We start from the raw sequence: 27,880 nt of genomic DNA on the forward strand, positions 1-27,880 counted from the left end.
CCTGCCTTCCTCCCTTCCTCCTTCCCTCCCTAAAAAAAAATGTTTATATGTTTACAGTTACTATGTCATCCTACATTACTGGTACAATTAAGTTTCTTCTCATTCTGTATTGTTTAGCAATCCCTATTTAGTCTTTATGGTCTGTTTTATGTCTCTTTAAAGACTTTGTCTCTTATTCTTTTTGAGAATATAAATAATTTTTAAAACAAAAATTTATAAAGACCCACAGACGTGATAGTTTAGAAACAGGATCATTTAGAAAAACAGGAACAAAGACCTTGGTTACGGCATCAGTGGGCTTATAGTTTTAGTGTACACAGAGAAGGCCAAAGATCAAGCTCATCACAGTTCTGAATTATCTTGCCATCCAGCTGTGATTTGCATTATTAGCTCAACAAATATTTGAGTGCTTAATTACACTAATTATAATAGGAGCTCAGGTGTCTGAAACTTTGTATAAAATGAATCTCTGTAACCTGTTTATTATAAACCTCAAGGTTGGACAGGACCTTAAAAGATCTAATCAAATGTTTAATCTCAAAGGAGCACTGTGCTTACAATTATTACAGATGGACAGCTCTCTTCCACCTAATACCTTTCAGTTAATGACACAAATCAAAGTTAAATCATCAAAGATTTATCTAGTGAGCAAAACATTCTACTTGGAATTGTGGAAAGTTCAAATATAGTGTAGCGATGAAAGCACATATTTCAGGCAATAGGAAAATAATTACATTAATTTTGGTACATCCAAATTATGGAACACAAGGCAGCAACTAAAATCACACTTTGGGAGGATGTTTATTACCATATAAAGAGGTATACAATATATTAAATTTACAAACACAAGCAGTATATTTAGTACAATTTTGATTGTGTAGAAAAAAAAAACTAAGCAAAAAAAAAAAAAACAGAATAAAATATACCAAAATATTGAAAGAGAGTACTTACAATTAGTTGATAGAATTATCAGTGATTTTCACTTTTATTATTATAATTTTCTATGCTTTTTATTTTTTAAAAAAAGAAAGAGAAAGAGAAAGGAGGAGAGAGAACAGGAGTCTTGTTCTATTGCCCAGGCTGGAATGCAATCTAAAAATAGGTATTAAAAACCTCTTTTATGCCGATAATTGTGCTTAACAGTGGAGACAGGAAGGAATAAGGGAAGAAAATAACAAACAGCCAACCAATGTTTCATTTAACTCTGTGAAATGCTATGCAAATGCTGAAGAGTGATTTACTTCCAATTATGTGGTCACTTTCAAAATAGGTGTAATGTGATACTGAGAAAAATGTATGTTCTGTAGACCTGGGGTGAAAAATTCTATAAATATTCACTGAGTTTACTTGTTCCAGGTCTGAGTTCAAATCATAGATGGTCCTGTTAATTTTCTATCTCGTTGATCTGTTGAATATTAACAATGTGGTATCAAAGTCTCCTGCTATTATTGTGCGGGAGTCCAAGTCTCTTTATAAGTCATTAAGAACTTGTCTTATGTATCTGGGTGTTCCTATATTGGATATATTTATGATCATTGACTCCTGTTGTTGCATTGATCCTTTTACCATTATGTAATATCCTTGTTTCTTTTAGTCTTTGTTACTATTAAAGTCTATTTTGTCAGAGACAAAAGTTACAACTCCTGGGTTTTTGGTTTTTTTTTTGTTTGTTTGTTTGTTTTGCTCTCCATTTGATTGATAAGTCTTCCACCAACACTTTGATTTGAGTCTTTGTGTGTCCTTGCTTATGAGATGGATCTGGATACAGTGTACGGATGGGTTTTGACTTTTTATTCAATTTGCCTATCTGTGTCTTTGATTGGGGCATTTAGTCCATTTAAATTTAGGATTAATATTGATATTTTTGAGTTTAATATTGTCGTTTAATGCTAGCTGGCTATTTTGCCCATTAGTTGATATAGATTCTTCATTATGGAGATACTCTTTATGTTTTGATAAGTTTTTGGGATGACTGATACTGGTTGTTCCTTTCTGTGTATAATGCTTCTTTCAGAAGCTCTTGTAAAGGAGGCCTGGTGATGATAAAATCTCTGAGTGCTTGCTTGTTCACAAAAAAATTTCTTTTTCCTTCATTTATGAAGCTTAATTTGGCTGGATATGAGATTCTGGGTTTAAAATTCTTTTCTTTGAGGATATTGAATATTGGCCCCCACTCTCTTCTAGTTTGTAGGGTTTCAGCTGAGAGATCTGCTGTGAGTCTGATAAGCTTCCCTTTATGGGTAACCTGACCGTTCTCTCTAGCTGCCCTTAGAATTTTCTCCTTTATTTCAACCCTAACGATTATGTGTCTTGGGTTGCTCTACTTGAGGAATATCTTTGTGGTGTTCTCTGTATTACCTGGAGTTGAATATTGTCCTGCATTACTAGGTTAGGAAAGTTTTCCTGAATAATATCCTGAAGAATATTTTCCAGCTTGGATTCATTCTCTTCATGACATTCAGGTACACCTATCAAACGTAAATTAGGTCTTTTCACATAGTCCCATATTTCTTGGAGACTTTGCTCATTCCTTTTCATTCTTTCTTCTCTAATCTTTTCTTCTCATTTCATTTCATTAAGTTGGTCTTTGACCTCTGATATCCTTTATTCTGCTTGATCAATTCGACTGTTAAAACCTGTGCATACTTCACAGAGTTCTTGTATTGTATTCTTCAGTGCCATTAATTCACTTATATTCCTCTCTAGATTGTCTATTCTTGTTAGGATTTTGTCAAACCTTTTTTCAAGTTTCTTAATTTCTTTATATTGGGCTAGAACATGTTCTTTTAACTCACAGAAGTTTCTTATTATCCACCTTCTGAGCCTAATTCTGTTAATGGAATGCACTCATTCTCCATCAGGCCTTGTTCCCTCATTAATGAGGAACTGTGATCCCCTGTAGAGGGAGAGGTATTCTGATTTTCAGTATTCTCAGCTTTTTTACGCTGGTTTCTTCCCATAATTATAAATTTATCCACCTGTCATCTTTGTAATTACCGACTTTCAAATTAGGTCTCTGAGTGGACGTCCAACCTGTTGATTTCCAGCGCCAGAATCTGAGCAACCCACTGCACAGGCTAAAACAGCAGCATTAAGATTCATGGTGCTTTTCTGCCCGGGAATCTCTGGTCTGGCTTCCTTCTTGAGTCCCTTTTTCAATCCGCTGAATAGGCGACTCTGCCTTCCCAGAGCTCCAAACATCGACCAAAAGGGGACCCAGTCCCCTTCACTCTGCACCAAGAACCACTGCCCTGGGCACTAGCAAAACCACGTGCCAGCCGCAAGAGTTGCAATGGCGACCCATGGGGCTCCTCCACTGGGAATCTCCTGGTCTGTGAGCAATAAAAATTTGTCTGAAAATGTGGCGTCCTCTTGTTCTCTGCACTTTCACTGGGAGCTACAATCCTGAGCTGCTAGTAATCAGCCATCTTGGATCTCTCTCCTGTGCTTTTTAATCTTTCTAAAATGAATATGTATTACTTTTATAATCATGCAAAGAATGTTATTTCTGAAAGAATAAATGCAAAGCCCTTACAAGATCACTGAAAAGTCTTAACACATGAAAATTAAATAATATGAAAGGAAAAGAGTTCAAACAGATACACAAATCATATCATTGCATATGTGATCTCTGTCAAAAATATGGTGCCAGCAATTGAGTTGACTAAACTGAGTATTTTCAAGGGCAGAAGCCATGTCATTATAATGTTTAAGAAGTAAATATTGCAGTAGTGGTTATGTGAGGTTCCATAGCCAGGCAGACCTGGGTTAAAATCCTGGCTTTGACACTTAGTAGTTGTTTGACCTTGGATAAAATCACTAAATTTCTCTAAGCCTCAGTTTTATTATGTGTTCAAAGACTTTTAAGAAGTAATGATAAGATGTGATAGGGCTCTATGAGGGTCAGTGCTATAATGCACATCAAGCACTCACTCACTAGTAATGCTTCGTGATGAATGAATGCGTCCTCTAAGGTTCGGGGACTGGAGGAATCACTGGAACTAGAATTGTCAGGGAGGGTGGGAATGGAGGCTTACAAGCACTCTCTTGCTGGGTACATGGAGAAGCTTTGGAATTAGTCTTTCTAAGGAGAGAATATCTAAAAACCTGGATTCTCATTCCAGCGAGGTATTTAATCTGCCTTAGCTTCTATGTCCTTAATTGCAAATGGGGAATGAATGTATTTTATTATTTTTACAAACCAAATCATATAGGTTAAGACTTTTTTTTTTTACCTATCTATACTTTCTTGACTTTCATTGGGTTTGTAATAATAATAAAATACATTCATTCCTTCCTTAATTTAATAAACGATTTTTGAACACCATACTATATGTTAGATAATGCCCTAGGTCCAGGGGTTACGACAATAAGAAAAATAGTAAAATCCCTGTCCTCATGGGGTTTATCTTCTAGTGTTGAAGGGGATGGATGGGGTAATACATGAGATAAGTTAGTAAACATATAGGATATTAGGTGGTAACAAGCGCTGGAAAGAGATGTAGAGCTGGGGCAGAAGATAGCAGGTGAGGCTTTGAACTTTAGGGAGCATACTAGGGAAAACCCTACTAGAAAAAAGAGCACCTGGGTAAAGAAACACCTGTTGGCATTTGGAAGAAGAGGATTTGAGGCAGGGGAAACAGCCAGAGCAAAGGCCTTGAGGCAGCGAGTGATTAATGAATCAGAAACAGTGTGGCTGGAGCAGAGTGTGGGGAGGAGAACAGAAAAGAAAAAAAAGATGCACGTTTAGTGGAAGTCAACAAACTGGCTTTCACCCCAAATGACATGGGATGCCACTTGAAGGGCTTGAAACAGGAGGGGCATAATCCAGTTCACATTTCACAAAGGTATTCCTGTCTGCTGTTTTGAGAATATAGTGTAGAGAGTCTAGGACAAATGCCAGAAGATCATTTGGGAAGATGTGTAGTTACCAGGTAAGAGCAGATGAACAAGGAGGGTAGCAGTGGAGATGGCCAAAAGAGATAACAAATGGGATGCCACTTTGAAAACTGTATTTCAAGTGTAAGATGGCAGCGCAATGGTGTCCAGAGAACGGCACGAGTAAAACCATTCACACTGGCACAGCAGCTGACATGGATCTGTGTGGCCGAAGACTGAACCCCAAGCTGTTCCATATTAGTCTCACAGAGAAATTCAGTAAGAATGTACAAATGGCCGGGTGTGGTGGCTCACGCCTGTAATCCCAGCACTTTCGGAGGCCTAGGTGGGTAGATCACGAGGTTGGGAGTTGAAGAACAGCCTAACCAACATGGTGAAACCCCTCTCTAATAAAAATACAAAAATTAGCAGGCCTTGGTGGTGTGTGCCTGTAATCCCAACTACTCGGGAGGCTGAAGCAGAAGAATTGCTTGAACCAGGGAGGCGGAGATTGCAGTGAGCCGAGATAGAGCCCTGCACTCCAGAGTGGGTGCTGGGTGACAGAGACAGAGTGAGAGTCTTGTCTCAAAAAAAAAAAACAGTGTACAAATGACCTTGGGCCTGGGATCCAGGTGTGGACTGGAGGTTTCCAGACTTGTTGATAACACTCAGAACCCAGAAGTGTGACGAGAGGGTCATATTTCTTTACGTGTCTCATTCATGTAGCTCCTTCAACATCAACACTTTTCCTGAAACTTAAACCCTCTTCTGCTCCTCCAGTTGTGCATAGAAACAACGTAGCTCACTATAATTCCATCCTAGGTGTGACATGGAGCAGAGCATGGCCAAGAAGAGATAAAAAATGTGCCTGTCTTTCCTGGCGGATCGTTCCTTTCTCTGGAGAACTTAACACCATCCGCCTGAGATAATCCCATGCGCTCCATGGCCACTTCTTACGAACTGACATGGTTTTCTCCTCAATGATCCTTTAAAAGCATAAAGAGCTTAATCAACCCAAATTACAGGGTCTGCTTAATTCCAAGGGTTGATTTGAATATCATTGCCTTGGGAGGAGGAGAAACAAATCTTTCTAAAGAGAGAATTTCCTATTAGAACTGTTCTCAAAAGCATGTCCTTGTCAACCCATTAATTATATTTCATTTTGACAGATCTCACATATAGTTGTTATATCTTTGGAGGGGAAGAAGGTGTTGTGTGATTAATTGGTTGATAGTGTATGTTAATTGATGCTAATTAAATTTAAATTTCATTCATATTTGAAACACTTAATTTAACTCAGGACCAGAAAATTAGAATATTCAAGCTTCCTGAAGGAACTTGTCTTTCTGTCACCTTCGTATGTCTATTGACACTTTCTCCTTGTTTACAAACTTGTTTTTCAAGAAAAGAAATCAGGTGGTTCTTAGAGCTTCCAGCTGTAACAGGAAGTGTTGGTTCTTGCAATTCATAAATATTTCATTGCTTTACTGGAAAAAAACACATGTATCTCCACCCTATTACTTAAGTTTGTTCTAAACAAGTCCTGTCATGCTGGAAAACTGCTGTTAGATTCCTTCCATTGGCTTAATAATTGAAGAAACCACTCCAGAAGAGAGTCTCTAGAAAGGCACCAAGGTGCTCAGACAGAGAGCCAGGAAACCTAAGAGCAGGGGAGGACACCATTCATGACACTGGAAACACCTGGGAAATTCTCTGAGGCTGTTTTTTCTACAACCTGCTATGGACAACCCCATGAGATGAACTCTCTGTGAACACTGTTGGCAAAACACTTATTGCTGCCTCTCTTATAGCCTGGGAGAGGAAAGGGCATCTACCCAGCCCTGGAAGGAGAGCAGCAGACTTTATACATTTCTGCCACCTTAGGTAGAGAGGACAGTTCTAACCAGGATTCTGCTATTTGTAAGCTTCCTTGGAGTGAAATACCTGACCTTGGAACTGTAAAGGTATTTTCCATTTTTAGTTTATAAACAAAGAAAACTGGAGACCACAAGTATGACAGAAGCAGGACGGTCTTTGAGGTTTAATTGCTGTGATTTGTATCCTGCCTTTGTAAAGTTTCTGTGTTCTTTTGAGCCTCAGTTTTCTCATCTTTAAAATGGGGTAATAGTAATCTCACAGTTTTGTTACAAGGATTAAATGAGATCATTAAACTTTGTAAAAATTTAGCACCATGCACATACACGGTGAGGTGTTCAGTCCCCGTTACACTTATTTCAGTTTCACTTTCTGGTCCTGTAGAATGCCTGTTTAGGAGCAGTGGTGGTTGCTACTATTATTGTCTTTTTCGTTCCTGTCTTTTGCGCACACACAGGCAACACCATGGCTTGTCTTTGACATCTTTGCTGTCTTAATACCGGCATCTGAAGTGTGACCTTCCTTTTCTCACTGACTGGCTCTCTCTCCCCAGCTGTCCTGGAGAAGCCTCTAGAAAAGAAGGCTGGCAGAAACTACGGCCCTCCAGGCAACAAGAAGCTCATCTATTTCATTGATGACATGAACATGCCTGAGGTGGATGCCTACGGGACAGTGCAGCCCCACACCATCATCCGGCAGCATCTGGACTATGGCCACTGGTAAGAGCACCTACAGGGAGGGTCTGGCACAAGTGGGCAGAACCTAGGGCAGGGCTGAAGGCAAGTTTCTATTTGGCCTTAATGGCAAACCTCAGTGTAGCTCAGGTGCCAGATGAGAATCTTTGTGGTAAACCACATTTCTGTACAATTCTCTAATTTCCCAGACTGGTTCAATCAAATAGGGGCATTCATATTCACATGAAAAGTTTAGCCAGAGAGAACACTGAGCTCTCATCTAAGGAAAAAGCCTACTTTTTGCTTCAAGATTCATCTCTGAAGTTGCCTTCTTCAAGTGCCCGAAGTGGAATTAACCAGTCCCCCTACACAATGGCCCCACAGCACTGGGCTTGCACTTCAGTGGTAACACCTCACACCCGGTACCATGCACAGGTCTCTGCAGACCTTCCAGCAACTCAGAGGGCTGGATAGAATCCCTTTCAACAGCATAATTTTTAATGGCAAAAGGTCTCAAGATACTAGGGAAAAAAAAGCAAGTCACTGATTTGGGAGAACTTTGACTTACCTTTCTACCTCACACTGAATCTGCTGCTGAAAAAGAGTGAGAGAATCCAGAGAGAAGAATGATAGTTATGACGGCAACTTGAGTTGCCTTTCCTTCCTTCCCAAAATCTTTATTGGATGCCTGGCATATGCATCCATCCACAGTCTCCACACTGACGTTTGAGCAACTTAATTTCATGGGCAGTAATTACAGTCAGGCTAACTAGTTTTACTTTACAGTCATGGTCACAAACCTTAAATGGGAAGTAGAAACCTGGAAATTCTACCACATGGCCTTAGTATATCCACTCTCAGAAACGTTTATTTCGTTCCATCTTCCCTCTCTTTCATCTTCCCACCACACCTCAGCTGACGGCCTTGCCTTCTGAAAGAACGCAGACGCAGCTCCATTTCTTGCTTCCACATCTATACATCTTACCATGTCCCCATGCATCCCTCCTCCACCCCCCGTTACATCTTACCTAAGGCCAAACCATCCACCAGCCTCTTCATTCCACTGTCTCCCACTCCTGAAGTGCTCACTTCGTGGATCGGTCCCCATCTCCTCATTAGTGCTTCACATCATTTAAACTTGCATAAACAGGCCAGGTGTGGTGGCTCATGCCTATAATTCCAGCATTTTGGGAGGCCGAGTGGCCAGTTACTTGATATCAGGAGTTCAAGACCAGCCTGGCCAACATGGTGAAATTCTGTCTAAAAATACAAAAATTAGCCAGGTGTGGTGGAGCATGCGTGTAGTCCCAGCTACTTGGGAGGCTGAGGCAGGAGAATGGCTTGAACTCAAAAGGTAGAGGTTGCAGTGAGCAGAGATTGTGCCATTCCACTGCAGCCTGGGTGACAGAGCAAGACTCCCTCTCAACATAATAAATAAATAAATAAAAATAAACTTGCATAAATTTCCTCTATTGGGTTAAAAAATTACTTTCTAATTACTGTTCTGTCCCTACTCCCTTATCTCCCACTCACTCCTCAATTCACTATTATTTGATTTCTGTTCCCTCCACTTTACTGTTCTTGTTAATCATTATTGCAAAATCGAAGACATTCTTTGCAAGCTTGTCCAGCTACCTCATTTTGTTGTCTTGTTCTGTTTTCTTTTGTTTTAGGTTTCTAGCAGCCTGAAGCCATGGTTTTCAGTTTCTGTCTGTAGTGATAAGCAGAAAAGAGGGATGAGGAAGGGGCATTACTGGTCCAACCAGAAATAGAAACTAAGAATCCATGACTGCGTTCTCTCCCTTAGACTCCCCTGCTAGTGTCACTACCTTTCTTATTCTCTCTGCAGCCCTTGATGTGGTTGACCACACTCTTCTTTTGGAAATACTGGCTTTCTTTGCCTTTTCGTATGACACATAGCCCTGATTTTTCTCCTACCTTTTTGTCCATCTTGTGGGCTCTTCCTCCTATGCTATTTCCTTAAATACTGAGGTCCCTTGAGAATTTGTCCTAGGCTCTTATCTCTTCTCAGTCTCTGCCCAGTGGATTTAGATTTTTTTTTTTTTATCACCCAAACATATACCAGTAGGGCACATCCTACCTCAGCCCTGACAAAGCACTCACCTGCGTTGGTTCTCAGACACCTTTCACCTATAGTTTCTGACTCTTCCAGGTATGATCGGAGCAAGCTGTCCCTAAAGGAGATCACAAATGTACAATATGTGTCCTGTATGAACCCCACGGCCGGCAGCTTCACCATCAACCCACGGCTTCAGGTACAGGAACCTGGGTCCTAATCCTACCTTACTAGGGCTGATGCCGCTTGATTATAAGTAATAATTGGCATTTTTCCCAATGTAGCCTCTCAAAATGGTAAATCAGATAGAATGCCAAATTGCATCTCTAGAGGAAAAGAGAAACTCCTAGACCCAGAGTCTCAAGAGCTAGAAGGAGTCATAGTGTTCATCTGATTTGATTCCCTCATTCTTCAGATGAGGGAACTTCAGAGAGCTAAATGACTTTTCCAAGGTCATATAGTTTCACAGTTTCAAATTCAGATTGGGATTCCGAGAATCTTGAGTCCCAAGTTTAGTTATCTTCCTACTGCCCCAAACTCCCATCTTTGACTGAAGATGCTTTGCCTGTTATTCTTACGGTCATTTTAGGTTCAACCTAAATTTTGGCATAGCATGAGAGATAGGACCAAAGTATAGATTCAAAGACCATATAAGAATTCTTTGGCTGGGCGTGGTGGCTCATGCCTGTTATCCCAGCACTGTGGGAGGCCGAGGCAGGTGGATCACGAGGTCAAGAGATTGAGACCATCCTGGCCAACATGGTGAAACCCTGTCTCTACTAAAAATACAAAAATTAAGTGGGTGTGGTGGCACTTACCTATAATCCCAGTTACTTGGGAGGCTGAGGCAGGAGAATCACTTGAACCCGGGAGGTGGAGGTTGTGGTGAGCTGAGATCACGCCATTGCACTCCAGCCTGGGCAACAAGAGCAAAACTCCATCTCAAAAAAAAAAAAGAATTTTTTGTTATTATCTCCAAATTCAGAAAGGTATTTTCTACTCCATGGTGAAGGATGTTGATCTCATGCCTTTGTTTCCTGTGTAGCGTCACTTCAGCGTATTTGTCCTCTCCTTCCCGGGGGCAGATGCCCTGTCCTCTATCTACAGCATCATCCTCACTCAGCATCTAAAGCTCAGAAACTTCCCGGCATCCCTGCAGAAATCCATCCCCCCACTGATCAATCTGGCCCTCACCTTCCACCAGAAAATTGCTACCACATTCCTTCCCACAGCAATCAAATTCCACTACATCTTCAACCTCAGAGATTTTGCCAACATTTTCCAGGTGAGTCCATCAGCTCCAAGACACCCTAGTGGTTTCATGATTATCCAGAAACTTCAATTCTTAATAAAAATAAGTAGTTAATGCCCAGCTCTTAGGCACAGGTAAAGCCACTGTTCATATGCAATCATGAACATAAACAGGTACACACAGTGTCACGAGCTCCATCAGGAAGGCCCTCAACAAAATAGAGTTTCTTTTGCCAATTAAATTATTTCACAGTGAGCAGCATGCATCTCTGAGTTGGTTCCCGGGGGCTGCAGAAGGCTCAACATCTTGGAGATAGTGTTATATAATGAGTCCAGTACGCCTGAGAGGAAAAATGACCCAAAAGAGAGAACTATTTTGGATCTCCCATTGGTACACCTACTGATCTTCGGATGAAAAAGAATGTTTCCCAAACCATGCAAGATAGCTCTGCTTCCTCAAAAGCCACATCATCATACTCCTAAGATGCCATCTGCCAACCCCTGAGAGGGCCCCAGTCCTAAAATTCCCAGGTTCATTTCTAGGCCAGAGCTGTTTCAGATCCTTCCAATTACTCATCTAAATGGTGATGGCATATCTCTGCCCACTGCTTCTAATTGCTTGGCCCATCACTGTCAAAGTCTCCAGGGGGCCATCTAGCAAACCCAGCCCCTTTCTTCTTTCTGATCAGATATAGCATCCTCACGTAGCCAAGTCCATAACTCTCCCATTCGGCACAAGAATCTGCAGAAGCTCATTTACAGAGAGACCTTCCCCCAAGATAGCATTGGGTTATTATTTGAGGGAAGCATGCCTTTTACACCAAGCAGAGACCATACCCATAGAGAAGTGTCAAAGTGAAGAGATCAGGGAGTGACATCACCTTCCAATGAGAGCCATGTAATTGGAATTAATTTCCCAGAGCAATTGTGCAGGTAGAACTTTGATCCAAACCAGCAAAGATCTAGACCCTGACAACATAGGGCCAGCTTGTTCCAGCCAGAACTCCTGATTGTAAGGAGCAGAAATCTACTAAACCCTGGTTCAGAGACTCAAGAGCTATGTGCCAGGAATACTTCACCTGCAGGTGGAATCACTGAGCCCCTCAGAAGGATAAGTCTCTGAGAACACATCTAGGGTAGTTCAGGATACCACTCTTGGATCAGATGTAGCTCCCAAACATTAACTCATTTTAAAAAGTAAAAGCAGAGACGCACATAGAGCATATATATTTTACCAGGAGCGCAAGGAAGCCAGTAAAGGAACTGGAGTCTAGGTCTTTAGGTTCCTGGCCTCAATGACTCTCTACCACACCATTCTGCACTCATCTGAATTTCCAATGAGGAAAATAAGCATGTGATGGTGAAGGCAGCAAGAGGGACTTGACTCTGAGTCTATAAAGCCTGCCTCTCGGCAGCCCTCAGGACTGGACAGCAGCAAAGTTTGTGCTTACCCACAACTACCTCCCATTTATTGAGAATTCATTGAGAAAGACTTTTTCACCACCTAATCTCTCTCTTAAATATTACTGCTTAGTTAAAGGTCTTAAAAGACAGAAGACCAAGGTCCCCACAGGAGAGGGAATTCTGCCTCCAGACTGTCTGCAAACTGGAGCTGCCACATAACTCTTTCCTCAGTCTCCAGCCTGCAGACCTATCCTGCAGGTTTCGGACTTACCAGCCTCCATAAATATGTGAGCCAGTTCCTTAAAATACATGCATATTTGTGTATATGTATGTTTATTATAATAATAAATATATTGTATGCATATATTATGTAGACATATATACTTTGTATGTACATGTATTTTATTCCTTAAAATACACACACACACACACACACACACACACACATATACACATACATATGTAAAAAAAAATACTGTGAAGTGGGAGTGTTACTAATTGGATTTTTCAAATAAAAAAAGGAGTTTAAGTTGTTTGATCAAATCTAAACTGCTCAGAAGTGACAGGACTGAAGGGAGAAGTATCAGTTATGCTCCATTTACCCGAAGCAACCCAGCCTTAGCTTCTGCCTGGAACAGTGGTCTTGTCAGCTGTACAACCTGAAATTTCATACTCACCACAACCCTTTGGACATTGTTATCCCAATTTAACACAGGCTCAGAAAAGTCGCTAGCTAGTCAATGACAGCACGAATGGTCAGGGAGGTTTAAAAAAAAAAAAGTCTCGTGGAATAGCAAGGAGTTTAGCCCAGTAGGAACAACGAGAGATATGGAAGGGAGAGACAGAGGTTGGAAAGGTAACTTGAGGCCAGAGTGGGCCCTGTTATAACAGCTAACATTTACTGAGCACGGTACTAAGCTGTTTGCATCTATGAATGCGCTTAATCCCCACAACAACTCTAGAAGGTCAAATACTGGTTATTTCCAATTTAGAGATGACAAAACTGAGCCACAGACAAATCAGTCCCTTGAGTGTCACTGCATGATCACCTAATGGTAAGCAGCAGCATTGATGGAACAACTAGAATGTTCAGCCCTGCTGTGAAGGTAATTCATGGTGACAAAGGGCTTCCAGAGGAAAGAGTGCACCTTGTTGTAGTGGTCACTGATGCAATATCAAGGAGGAGCCAGAGAGCAGAGAGATAGGAGTGGAGATTGTTCCCCTGGTCTGTTCCTCTGCCTGATTCAGTTAGCCTGAATGGAAACCCCCTGAGGTCTGCATCCCAGCCAGGCCTCTTTGCACCCTGCCAGCTTCAGCCACCTGCTCCAAGTGTGGAGACTGCAACACCCCTGGAGTGCTGCCTCCCTTCCGCTACATGGTCCCCTCACTCTCCTACTCCAATGAGAGTTTCAGGTTCAGAGCTTGACCACAGTCTCCTCCTGCCTGCTGTGAAAAGAAAAGCCTTAGCCAAATAAAGTTTTAACCAGAGTTTAACTGAGCAAAGAACAATTTATGAATCTGAATCGGGCAGCCTACCAGGACAGTGTAGGCTCAGGGAGACTCCAGCCCAGCCACATGGTGGAAGATTTCTGGACAGAAAAGGGAAAGTGATATACGGAAAACAGAAGTGATGCATAGAAACAACGGGATTGGTTACAGCTCGGTGTTTGCCTTATTTGAACACAGTTTTAACAGTTGGCCACCTGTGATTGGGTCAGACTCGATGATTGGCACAAGAGTAGGTTACAGTCCATTAACACCTCCATTTAGATTATAGTTCACAAATGTGCAGAGCAGCTTTTAGGCCAGACCTAAAATACATCAGGAAGCAGCTTTAAGCTAAACTTGATTTAACACTCCCTTCCTTCCTGAGTGTCTAACCAAAGGCCCAGTTGAAGGATATAGAGGGTGATTTATTGTCTACTAGGAGACAGGCACTGCCCAGAGAACACTGTTGTTTTCCTTCCTCTAGCTTTGATCCCAGGCTCAATAATTCAGACCTTCTCTATACTCCCCTCACTCTGTTCAGATCAGAGCAGAATTTGATAGTGTTCTGATATGGTTTGGCTGTGTTGCCACCCAAGTCTCATCTTGAATTGTACTCCCATAATTCCAACATGTTGTGGGAGGGACCAGTGGGAGATAATTGGAATCATGGGAGTGGTTTTTCCCATATTGTTCTTGTGGTAGTGAATACATCTCACGAGATCTGATGGTTTTATCAGGGGTTTCCACTTTTGCATCTTCCTCATTTTCTCTTGCCACCACCATATAAGAAGTGTCTTTTGCCTCTGCCATGATTCTGAAGCCTCCTCAGCTATGTGGAACTGTAAGTCCAATTAAACCTCTTTTCTTCGTAGTCTCGGGTATGTCTTTGTCTGCATTGTGAAAATGGACCAATACATGCTGTGGAGTAGCAGAAATCACTAACCGTTCCCATCTCAGTGCAACACATATCTAAGATGGTGCAGAGTCAGCATATGACATGCTCACATTCACTCAGCCTTAGTTGTCAACCACCCTATTGGGCTATAACAAGATTTATAAACTTCAACTGATAGCTTGTCTCACTGTAAAACACAAAATTCTAAAAATCAGGACCCCTGGTTTGTGCTTTTTTTTACCCTCTGCAACTCATATATGGCAGGTACCTAGAAGAGCTGATAAGGAGATAGAGGCTGAGATAAACATCTGGGTGGAGCCAAGGAGAGATAATAGAATTTCCTTTCACTTTTGATAAAATTTTATTGGGCCAGGCGTGGTGACTCACACCTGAAATCCCAGCACTTTGGGAGGCCGAGGTGGGTGGATCACGAGGTCAAGAGATCAAGACCATCCTGGTCAACATGGTGAAACCCTGTCTCTACTAAAAATACAAAAAATTAGCTGGGCATGGTGGTGCATGCCTGTAATCCCAGCTACTCAGGAGGCTGAGGCAGGAGAGTTGCCTGAACCCAGGAGGTGGAGGTTGCTGTGAGCCGAGATCGTGCCATTGCACTACAGCCTAGGTAACAAGAGCAAAACTGCATCTCAAAAAAATAAATAAATAAAAATAAAGTTTTATTGAATGTAACATACAAGTAGAAAAACACAAAAGCCACAAGCATACAGCTTAGTTAATTATCACAAAGGGATCCCACCTTTGTAATCACAACTCAGATCAAGAAAGAAAACATTCTCAGTATCCATGATGTTTTCCTTTGCACCTTCCATTCATGCTTTCCTGCTTTTTTCCTCTTGCCAGCCCTAAATAATGTCTGATCTACGAACATCATAAATTATTTTGACCTATTTTTGAACTTTATATATATAGACTATACAGGCAATATAGTCTATATATATAAAGTTTTGTATATATATATAAAGATACAAAAATTTTGTATCTTTGTTCAGTATTATATGTGTACCTCTATTTTCAACAATTGTTACTTTATGGCTTAAAAAGTAACAATTATGTTTGTTTCTTTTTAATCCTTAAATTTTTAAACTTCTTTTTCTTGTCTTATGGTGCTGGCCACAATTCAAGTACGATGTTGAAGAGAAGCGGTGAGAGTAGCATTTTGTCACATTCCTAATATTAGAGGGAAACACTTTTAATAGTTTTTCATTAAATATGATGTTCTCTACTAGTTTTTTGGGGTACCTTTTACCTGATCAAGGAAATATTTTTCTATCTATAGTTTACTAAGAGTTTTAATTATAAATATGTGTTAAAACTTAACAAATGATTTTTCTGCACCTGTTAAAATTATTATATATTTTTTTCTCTTTTACTCTGGTAATGTGATAAATTACATTGATTATTTCCAAACATTAAATCAACTATTCCTAGAATCAACTCATCTTGGTTGTTACATTTTGTTTTTTTTATATTTTCCTAGATTTCATTTGATAATTTTTAATATAATTTTTGCATCTATATTCGTAAGATTGCCTTATAATCTTTCTCTAGTATTCTAAGGTTATAAAGTCCTCATGAAATACTTTGAGAAGTGTTCCCTCTTTTTCTGTTCTCTAGAAGATTTACTAAAACGTTGTATTGTGCCTTCCTTAAATGTTGGAAGAATTTACTGATGAAACTACCTGGAGGTTCTTTTTGTAGAGGTTTTAAATTATAAATTCAGATTCTTTAATACATATAAGACTGTTCAGATTTTCTATTTATTCATTTATCAGTCATGTTAAGACATTCATGTTATCAATAGTTGCTAATTTATTGGCATAAAATTGTAATATTCTCAGATTATCTTTGAAATATCTGTTGTATCTGATATTATATTCTCTTCTTTATGTTGGATATTATGTGTGTCTTTTCTCTTTTTTTCTCTTCTATCATCCTTGCTAGGGAGTTAGCAATTGTGCTAGTCAAAAAACCTTAAAGGTATACCTGTATTATGCATTTGACTTTCCTACTGTCTTGATATCTGTTGTGTATATTATTAATATTTGCTCTTTGCACTTGGAACCAACCCAAATGACCATCAATGGTAGACAAGATAAATAAAATGTGGTACATATACACCATGGAATACTATGCAGCCATAAAAAAGAATGAGTTTATGTCCTTTGCAGGGACATGGATGAAACTGGAAACCATCATTCTCAGCAAACTGACACAAAAACAGAAAACCAAACACCACATATTGTCACTCATTAAGTGGGTGTTGAACAATGAGAACACACAGACACGAGGAGGGGAACATCACACACCAGGGCCTGTTGGGGAGTGGGGGAATAGGAGAGGGATAGCAGGGAGTGAGAGTCATGGGAGGGATAGCATTAGGAGAAATATCTAATGTAGATGACAGGTGATAGATGCAGCAAACCACCACCATGGCACATGTATACCCATGTAACAAACGAGCACAATCTGCACATGTACCCCAGAACTTAAAGTATAATAAATTTTTTTTAATTAAAAAATTTAAAAATATATTTTCTCTTTGTCTTATAAACTTTATTTCTACTTACCTTGGGTTTGGGGTTAGTTTGTTCTGTTTCTAACTTTTTAACATGGCTACTTATATCATTAATTGTCATCCTTTGTCTTATCTAAAACATTCATTTTAAGACTATGTAAATTTAATCATATCATTAGCAACATCATGCAAGCTTTTATATGCCATATTTTTATTATTCAGTTGATAATATTTCATTTCTACTATGATTTCTTCTTTGACTCATGGAATATTTAGAAGTGTATTGCTTTATTTTCAAACATTCAGAGATTTTCTAGTTATCTTTCTATTATCGATCCCCAGTTTAATTCCACTGTTGTCAGAAAACACTCTATATGGTTTTATTCCTTTGAAATTTGTTGAGATACTCTGTGTCCCAAGATATAATCAATGCACAGTTTTTTAAAAAAATACATTCTTCACATATTAGGTATAGTTTTATCAATTTTCCAGTTAAGGAAACCTTGTAAATTATGTTGTTTAAAATTCGTATAATTTCTAGATTTTTTTAATCTGCTTGTTCTTTCAGTCCCTGAGAAAGATGTTAAGATATCTTACTGTGATTGTGGGTATGGCTTTTTTTCTTTTTATTTGTCATATTCACTTTATATATTTTGAACCTATGTTACTTATTAGGTACATACAATTTAGAATTAGTATATCTTCCTAGCAGACTGATCTTTTTTTATTTATTAAGTGTACTTCTTTATCCCTAAAACTGATGTTTGCTTTAAAGTCAATTTTATATGACATTAGTATGACTATTCCATATTCTTTTAGTCAATATTTTTATGGCATATTTTCATTTCTTGCACCCAGCTTTTCTATATTATTACATTTATGGTGCATATCCTATAATCAGCATACAGTTGGGTTCTTTAAAGTCCAGCCTGACAACATTGCCTTTTAGTTACAATGTTTAGTTCAACTATGTTATTTTATTTAATTAGATATTTATGATTAAATCTACTTATGCTATTTTTGTTTGTTTGTTTTAATTTTACTTTAGGTTCTGGGGTACATGTGCAGGTCACGCAGGGTTGCTGCATAGGTGCATACTATATCTGGCATTTCTCCCCTTGTTATCCTTCCACACCCTTCCCACCCCCAACTGTCCCTCCCCTACCACCCACCCCACTGCCTCCAGTGTGTGATGCTATTCTCCCTAAGTTCATGTGTTCTCATTGTTCAACACCAGCCTATGAGTGAGAACATGTGGTGTTTGGTTTTCTGTTCTTGTGTCAGTTTGCTAAGAATGATGGTTTCCGCATTCGTCCAAGTCCCTACAAATGACACAAACTCATCGCTTTTTTATGGCTGCGTAGTATTCCATGGTGTATATATGCCACATTTTCTTTATCCAGTCTGTCATTGATGGGCATTTGGGTTCATTCCAGGTCTTTGCTATTGTAAACAGTGCTGCAGTGAGCATACATGTACATGTGTCTTCATAGTAGAACAATTTATAGTTCTTTGGATATATACCCAGAAATGGGATTGCTGGGTCAGATGGAATTTCTATTTCTAGATCCTTGAGAAATTGCCACACTGTCTTCCACAATGGTTGAACTAATTTACACTTTCACCAACAGTGTAAGAGTGTTCCTATTTCTCCATATCCTCTCCAGCATCTGTTGTCTCCAGATTTTTTAATGATAGCCATTCTAACTGGTGTGAGATGGCATCTCAATATGGTTTTGATTTGCATTTCTCTAATGACCAGTGATGATGAGCATTTTTTCATGTGTTTGTTGGCCTCATAGATGTCTTCTTTTGAAAAGTGTCTGTCTGTTCATATCCTTCACCCACTTTTGAATGGGGTTGTTTGTTTTTTTCTTATATGTCTGTTTTAGTTCTTTGTAGATTCTGGATATGGGTAGACTGCAAAAATTTTTTCCCATTCTGTTTGTTGCCGGTTCGCTATAATGATGGTTTCTTTTGCTGTACAGAAGCTCTGAATTTTAATTAGATCCCATTTGTCTATCTTGGCTTTTGTTGCCACTGCTTTTTTGGTGTTTAAGTCATGAAGTCCTTGCCTATGTCTATGTCCTGAATGGTTTTGCCTAGGTTTTCTTCTTGTGTTTTTATGGTGTTAGATTTTATGTTTAAATCTTCAATCTGTCTGGAGTTAATTTTAGTGTAAGGTGACAGGAAGGGGTCCAGTTTCTGCTCTCTGCACATTGCTAGCCAGTTTTCCCAACACCATTTATTAAACATGGAGTCCTTTCCCCATTTCTTGTTTCTGTCAGGTTTGTCAAAGATCAGATGGTTGTAGATGTGTGGTGTTGCTTCTGAGGCCTCTGTTCTGTTCCATTGGTCTATGTCTCTGTTTTGGTACCAGTACCATGCTGTTTTGATTACTGCAGCCTTGTAGTATAGCTTGAAGTCTGGCAGTGTGATGCCTCCAGCTTTATTCTTTTTGCTTAGGATTGTCTTGGCTATGTGGGCTCTCTTGTGATTCCATATGAAGTTTAAAGTGGTTTTTTTTTTCCAGGTCTGTGAAGAAGATCATTGATAGCTTGATGGAGATGGCACTGAATGTATAAATTACTTTGGGCAGTATGGCAGTTTTCATGATATTGATTCTTCCAAACCATGAGCATGGAATGTTTTTCCATCTGTTTGTGTCCTCTCTTATTTCATTGAGCAGTGGTTTGTAATTCTCCTTGAAAAGGTCCTTTGCATCCTTTGTTAGTTGTATTCCTAGTTATTTTATTCTCTTTGGAGCAGTTGTGAATGGGAATTCACTCTTGATTTGGCTCTCTGATTATCTGTTATTGGTATATAGGAAATCTTGTGATTTCTGCAGATTGATTTTGTATCCTGAGACTTTGCTGAAGGTGCTTATCAGTTTGAGAAGATTTTGGGCTAAGATGATGTGGTCTCCTAAATATACAATCATGTCATCTGCAAATAGAGACAGTTTGACTTCTGCCTTTCCTAATGAATACCCTTTATTTCTTTTTCTTTTCTGATCTCTCTGGCTAGAACTTCCAATACTATATTGAATACGAGTGGTAAGAGAGGGCATCCTTGTCTAGTGCCTGATTTCAAAGGGAATTACTCCAGCTTTTGCCCGTTCAGTATGTTATTGGCTGTAGGTTTGTCATAAATAGCTTTTATCATTTTATGATACATTCCATAGATACCTAGTTTATTGAGAGTTTTTAGCATGAAGGGCTTTTGAATTTTGTTGAAGGCCTTCTCTGCATCTATTGAGATAATCATGTGGTTTTTGTCTTTGGTTCTGTTTATGTGATGGATTATGTTTATGGACTTGCATATGTTAAACCAGCCTTGCATCCCAGGGATGAAGCCTACTTGATCATGATGAATATGCTTTTGATGTGCTGTTGCATTCGGTTTGCCAGTATTTTATTGAAGATTTTTGCATTGATGTTCATCATGGATATTGGCCAGAAGTTTTCTTTTTTAGTTGTGTCTCTGCCTGGTTTTGGTATCAGGATGATGTTGGTCTCATAAAATGAGTTAGGGAAGATTACCTCTTTTTGTATTGTTTGGAATAGTTTCAGAAGGAGCTGGAACCAGCTCCTCTTTGTATGTCTGGTAGAATTCAGCTGTGAACTCATCTGGGCCTGGACTTTTTTTGGTTGGTAGGCTATTGATTCCTGCCTCAATTTCAGCTCTTGTTATTGGTCTATTCAGGGTTTCGACTTCTTCCTGGTTTAGTCTTGGTAGAGTACAAGTGTCCAAGAATTTATCCATTTCTTCCCGGTTTACTGTTTTATGTGCATAGAGCTTTTTGTAGTAATCTCTGATGGTAGTTTGTATTTCTGTGGGATCAGTGGTGATGTCCACTTTATCTTTTTTTATTGCATCTATTTGATTCTTCTCTCTTTTCTTTTTTATTAGTCTGGCTAGCAGTCTATTTTGTTGATCTTTTCAAAATACCAGCTCCTGGATTTCTTGACTTTTTAAAGGATTTTCTGTATCTCTGTCTCCTTCAGCTCTGCTCTGATCTTAGTTATTTCTTGTTTTCTGCTAGCTTTTGAGGTTTTTTTTTTATCTTACTCCTCTAGCTCTTTCCATTTTGATGATAGGTATCAAGTTTAGATCTTTCTTTTTTTCTCATGTGGGCATTTATTACTATAAATTTCCCTCTTCAAACTGCTTTAAAGGTGTCCCAGAGATCTGGTAAGTTGCCTCTTCATTCTGATTGGTTTCAAAGAACATCTTTATTTCTGCCTTCATTTCATTGTTTATGCAGTCAACACTCAGAAGCAAGTTGTTCAGTTTCCAAATGGCTGTGCAGATTTGAGTGTGTTTTTTAATCCTGAGTTCTGATCTGATGATCTGTGGTCTGATAGACTGTTTGTTATGATTTCCATTCTTTTGCATTTGCTGAGGAGTGATTTGCTGCCAATGATGTGGTCAGTTTTAGAGTAAGTGTGATGTGGTGCTGAGAAAAATGTATATTCTGTGGATTTGGGGTTGAGCGTTCTATATATGTCTATTAGGACCTCTTGGTCCAGCTCTGCATTCAAGTCCTGGATGTCCTTGTTAATTCTGTCTCATTGATCCATCTAATATTGACAGTGGAGTGTTGAAGTCTCCCACTATTATTGTGTAGGAGTCTAAGTCTCGTTTTAGGTCATTAAGAGCTTGCTTTAGGTATCTGGGTGTTTCTGTGTTGGGTGTGTATATATTTAAGATAGTTAGCTCTTCTTGTTGGATTGATCCTTTTACCATTACATAATGACCTTCTTTGTCTCTTTTGATCTTTGTCAGTTTGAAGTCCGTTTTGTCAGAGACTGGAATTTCGACCCCTGCTCTTTTTTTGTTCTCATTTGCTTGGTAAATTTTCTCCCATCCCTTTATTTTGAGTCTATGTGTGTCTTTGTATGTGAGATGGGCTTCCTGAATACAGCACACCGATGGATTCTGACTTTTTATCCAGTTTGCCAGTCTGTGTCTTTTGATTGGGGCGTTTAAGCCATTTACATTCAATGTTAGCACTATTATGTGTGAATTTGATCCTGCCATGTTGTTACTGGCTGGTTTTCTTGTCTGTTACTTGACCTATTGCATTTTTGATCTTTGCTATTTTGTGTGCTTTTGCAGTGACTGGAACTTGTTCCTTTTCATGCTTAGTGTTTCTTTCAAGAGCTCTTATAGGGCAGGTCTTCTGGTGATCAAATCTCTCAGTAATTGCCTGTCCATAAAGTATTTTATTTCTCCTTCAGTTATGAAGCTTAGTTTGGCTGGATATGAGATTATGGGTTGAAAGTTCTTTTCTTTAAGGATGTTGAATATTGGCCCCACTCTCTTCTGGCTTGTAGAGTTTCTGCCAAGAGATCTGCTGTGAGCCTGACTGGCTTTTCTCAGTGGGTGACCTGACCTTTCTCTCTGGCTGCTCTTAACATTTTTTCCTTTATTTCAACCCTGGTGAATCTGATGATTATGTGCCTTGGGTTTGTTCTTCTTGAGGAATATCTCTGTGGAGTTCTCTGTATTTCTTGGATTTGAATGTTGGACCGCCTTGCTAGGTTTGGAAAGTTCTCCTGGATAATATCCTGGAGCGTGTTTTCCAGCTTGGATTCATTCTCCCCATCATATTCAGGTACACCTATCAAGCATAGATAGGTCTTTTCACGTAATCCCATATTTCTTAGAGGCTTTGTTCATTTCCTTTCACTCTTTTTTCTCTTGTTTTGCCTTCTCTTGAATTGATCTTCAATCTCTGATATCCTTTCTTCTGCTTGATTGAATCAGCTATTAAAACTTGTGTTTGCCTTTCGTAGTTCTTGTGCTTGGTTTTTAAAATTCATCAAGTGGTTTATGTTCTTCTCTAAGCTGGTTATTCTAGTTAGCATTTCATCTAATCTTTTTTCAAGGGTTTTTGTTTTTTTGCATTGAGTTAGAACGTGTTCCTTTAGCTCAGAAAAGTTTGTTATTATTCGCCCTCTGAAGCCTGTTTCTGTCAATTCATTGTGCTCTTTCTCAGGTTGTGTTCCCTGTGTTGTTGAGGAGTTATGATCCCTTGAAGGAGAAGAGGTGTTCTGGTCTTTGATGGTTTCATCTTTTTTGCACTGGTTTTTTCCCATCTTCGTGGATTTACCTGGCTATGGTGTCAGGGAGCTGCTTGATGAGATCGCTTGTCTGCCTGTCAAGGTGCTGCTGGGTTTCTAGGGACTCCTTCAGTTTACTGGGTAAGCTTCCTGTGTCTTTTTTGTTTACACTGGGAGGTTAGGCCCACCTCTTCCGCTGACCTGGAGGCACTGCTGGGTGGTCAAGAACACTGTCCGTTGCTACATAGGCTTCCTGTGTGTTTTGTTACATGAAGCTTAGTCCCACCCCTTTAATGGAGGGTTATGTCTTTCCTCCACAGGGCTGGATCATTCAGGGTTCAGCTCAGACTGTGGCACGGGCTGCATAACCTGCTAGAGTTAGTGCTTCAGCCCTCTGGGATTTGTAGGGGAGGGGAGGGACCCACTCAGCCGCTCCACCTGTCTCCCCACTTTTAACTCACTCTCTCTGGTCATGGGGGAGAGGCCCACCCCGGTGCTCCATCTGTCTTCCTGCTTTCAGCTCCCTCTCCCTCCAGGCTTGGGGAGGGGGTGATAGCTCAGTCTGTGGGCTCTCCAGCTGGCTTATGGGCTTAGGCATTTGCTTAGATCTGTGTGCCAATCTGGGACACTGTCCTGGATTATTATTCAACTCTACTCTTGTAATTCCTGGTATTTGACTGGCAAAGATCCCCTGTTCTGTGTATTGCTGAGGCTTTGGGAAGAAGCTCTGTATCTGGACCAGAGCACCAGAAAGGGAACCTCTGACTCACTGATCAGATGCACTTTCTGTGTGAAGCAACACCCCTCTCTGCCTCAGTCTGCCCTACCTGGGCTTTGCTCACCATCAGACCAGACCCATTGAAATGCACCTGGTACCTCAGTTAGAGCTAGGAGATCTCTTGATTTCTGCATATCTCTCGCTGGGTGTTGTGCACCGGAGTTGTCTCTATTCAGCCATCTTGACTCCCTCCTATGCTATTTGTTTTAATATATCCTATCTATTCTGTCTTCTTTCTTCTCCCTTCTTTTTTTTTTTTTTTTTTTGAGACGGAGTTTAGCTCTTGTTATCCAGGCTCACCGCAACCTCTGCCTCCTGGGTTCAGGCAATTCTCCTGCCTCAGCCTCCTGAGTAGCTGGGATTACAGGCATGCGCCACCATGCCCAGATAATTTTTTGTATTTTTTTTTTAGTAGAGACGGGGTTTCACCATGTTGACCAGGATGGTCTTGATCTCTTGACCTCGTGATTTACCCGCCTCGGCCTCCCAAAGTGCTGGGATTACAGGCGTGAGACACTGTGCCCGGCTCTTCTCCCTTCTTATATTCTATCAAACTAATTTCATGTTTTTATTATTTTTCTCCCTCTTTAGCATAGTATATATGCTTTTGCTATTCATCTAATGGTTACCAAAGGCATCGTTTTATCTTTTTGTCTTTTATAAATTAGCATATTTATTAATTGCCATACAATGCAAGGATCTTGGAACAATTTACCTCCCTTTGACTTTTTTGCTATTATTTATTTTAATTCTCTGCATTTTGAAAACCCTTTAATATCTGTGTTTCAGTAAATCAACATTCCTTTAGAGTTACACATACATTACCTTTTCCATTGCTCTTTATACTGGGGTCTTTCATCTGGGATCATTTTTTATTCTGCTTGAAGAACTCCTTTTAGTATTTACTTTAGTTCATAGCTGTTGAGACGTATCTCTCAATTTTAATTGGACCAAAAATATATTTCATATTTTTCAAAATTTTTAGGGGTGGCTTGGATTTCTAGATTGGTAGCTGTTTTCTTTTTTTGTTGTTGTTTCTGTTGAGAAATTACCTTTAGTCTTATCATTTACTAAGTACTAATAATACAATTATAAGAATGAGCCACAACCTAAATAAAGTTTGTCAACTTCCCTACCTTTGAGACACTTGCTGTCACCTGAAAGTAGCAAACCTGTGCAAAGAAAAAATAATAATTTGACAATGGGTGAGGTGGCTTATGCCTGTAATCCAGCACTTTGGAAGGCCAAGGTGGGTGGATCACTTGAGACCAGGAGTTCAAGACCAGCCTAGCCAACATGGTGAAACCTCATCTCCACTAAAAATACAACAGTTAGTTGGGTATGGTGGTGCATGCCTGTAATCCCAGCTGTTCAGGAGGCTGAGACACGAGAACTGCTTGAACCCGGGGGGTGGAGGCTGCCATGAGCCGAGATTGCACCATTGCACTCCAGTCTGGGTGATAAAAAGTGAGACCCTGTCTCAAAAATAATATTAAAAACAATTTGAGACACTAATAATTCTTCTATAATAGAGAAGTATACATAAAGGCTGTGTGAGGCACATGGGAGGGAATGCTGCTGGACAGGAAGTGGTGTTTTGGGCAACTTCAACAAGAGGTTTCTAATGAACTGGATCTTCAAATATGAGCATGCCAAGCAAACCAAAAGGCCTGAAGGCACCGAAAAGTGTGCAGATTCAGAACATAATTGGAATTTGTTAAAACTGGAATCCAGGTTTTATGGGAAGTAGTGATAAGAGTGATCATGAGGAAGCGGATTATAGTAACACTGTCATCAGACCTGTATTCTGTGCTAAAGGATCTGCACATCATTCTGCAAATTTAAGTAAAGATACATTAAATTATCCCTTTCCCTCTAAGACACGAAAGCAAGCCATGAAAACAAGTGCAGACATATATGAGCTTGAACTTAGAGAACTTGTGGAGGTTACTGAGGGCTTCCAACATCGGTGACCTCCACTTTTCAGTAAAATAAAACACAGTTAGGACTTGGGCTAATAGTAACAGAAAAAGATGACAGAGAAATTTGAAAGGAATTGTAAATATCTGAAACCATCCCTTTGGCACATAGGAAGGGGAACTGACAAGAGATAAACAAATAGATTGCTGACCCACCAAGGTTAGCTATATCTATTCTAGCCCTGAGTTATAGTTCTAATTTTACATAGTCAATTGTTATCTGAATACATTTTCCAAATGGCACTTGTAGAATTGAAATATAGCAGAGAAATCACTTTTTCTTTCTTTGTGGGTAATTCAAAAAGTAGTGGTTAGAATTCCGGGCATTATAGTCTGGAAGACCTGGTTTCAAAAATGGGTGGTTTTGAAGGAAGGCAACTTACTCTATGATGTGGGGCATGTTTTCTTTCTGAGTCCCAATCGTCACATTATACAGAATGAATGTAGTAATAATTATTTCATGGGATCATTGTGAGTATTAAATGAGCTTCATCTGGCAAAGCATCTAGTCCAATGCTGGCTTTGATAGCATCTAGTCCACATAACTCGTTTCAATAAATTATAGCTGTTGCAGTTGTTATTTTTATGATGAACACAAAAGAATAATTCCAATGTATCAAGTATGTACAATGAACGATACTAGTTTCCTTAGGCATATTAATTTGAATAGACAACTTTAGAAAGTCAATATTTTTATTCTACTTTGAAAAGTGAGCAAACTAAGGCTCAGAGATGTCACATGCCTTGCCCAAAGTCACATAGTTGCTTAGTGGTTACCCAAAGTCACAAGTCACACAGTGGTTGTGACAGCATTTGAGGAAAGGTCTGTCTAACTGCAACCCTTGGGTCTTTCTTTACAAACTCCCTTTCAGCTTTCCAATGTTCCCTCCACTAGAATGATCTCTTTAGTGAGATAAGCCCTAGGCATCATTTCAGGCTAGACAAAATGCTCCAGAAAGTTTTCCTAGGTATTGTACCTCTGGATGGTTGCTAATGTTATTTTTTGGTCTGTTCTCTTTGAAGGGCATTCTCTTCTCCTCCGTGGAATGTGTGAAGTCCACACAGGATCTCGTAAGGCTCTATCTACATGAATCAAATCGAGTTTATCGGGATAAGATGGTAGAAGAAAAGGACTTTGATCTTTTTGATAAAATCCAGACAGAAGCGCTCAAGAAAATTTTTGATGTAAGTATTGCCCTATGGATTTTTTTGTATTTGAAAAAAAAAAAAGATAATGATGCAGATAATCACCCAAATGATACAATCTAGCTCTTTAATGAAGAAAAGGCAGAATCTAGGTGAGGAAGGAAATTCTGCCGTGATTTTGCCCAGGTAAAAAAATGCTGGGGCAAGAATAGATGCAGATTAATCCTACAATCTCAGTGTTGAGAAGTCCATAGAGATCATCTAATCCAAGTCCCCACATGATACTTTGTCCCCTAGCAGCATTTCTCAGATTGGTTACCCCAGTGATACTCGAGCATCCTTGAAAATGCATGATCCCATTGTTCCCAAGGTCGCCATTTTGGGGCTGCTAATAACTGGAAATTTGAAACTTGGAACATTTAGAATAATTTTAGAGACTGAAAATTTGGTCTAATAATCTAGAAGTTATTTCTCTGCCCACTACCTACATCTACACGACAAACTCTCAAATATTTTAATACCATTCATCTCACTCTTCTTGGGTCCTCTCTTCTCAGACCAAATAGCCTGAATCCTTTTAACCACTTCTGACATGGTTGTGTTAAGTTCTAGGTCAGACCTAAAGAACTCTGATGTCCTCCTGATTGCTCTCCCAGTTCTCCCTCTGAAATCCTGGTGCCTGACTTTTTGTCGCACAGTCTGGCCAGGATCTGACCAAAAGCAAGAACATCATTCCCCCTTTTCTTAAAGATTATAGTTTTGTTCCTGTGTTTCCCAAAATGTGTCCAGCTAAACAGTTTTGCTACAAGATACTTCCTGAAAAAGAGTGTC

General features: G+C 39.6%; 1 protein-coding gene across 24 annotated transcripts in view; it reads left to right on the forward strand.

Moving 5' to 3' along the window:
* The window catches only part of DNAH9 (dynein axonemal heavy chain 9), a 422,325-nt gene that overhangs the window by 185,707 nt on the left and 208,738 nt on the right, over nt 1-27,880 (forward strand). For 21 of the 24 annotated variants that reach the window (XR_013535589.1, XR_013535590.1, XM_078373042.1 and 18 more), the window contains 4 exons: nt 7,307-7,472; nt 9,601-9,703; nt 10,550-10,789; nt 26,927-27,088. Coding sequence is in view for 20 of the 24 variants with exons in the window: in XM_078373042.1 (XP_078229168.1) it covers nt 7,307-7,472; nt 9,601-9,703; nt 10,550-10,789; nt 26,927-27,088 (671 nt within the window). In the remaining 4 variants the exon portion in view is untranslated. Of the gene's footprint in view, nt 1-7,306; nt 7,473-9,600; nt 9,704-10,549; nt 10,790-26,926; nt 27,089-27,880 lie in introns of those variants that run through there. The other 3 variants (XM_035300067.3, XM_078373056.1, XM_078373049.1) reach the window with 2 other exon arrangements.

Source organism: Callithrix jacchus, chromosome 5 (assembly GCF_049354715.1).
Source record: "Callithrix jacchus isolate 240 chromosome 5, calJac240_pri, whole genome shotgun sequence".
In the NCBI taxonomy this organism is placed as follows: Eukaryota; Metazoa; Chordata; class Mammalia; order Primates; family Cebidae; genus Callithrix; species Callithrix jacchus.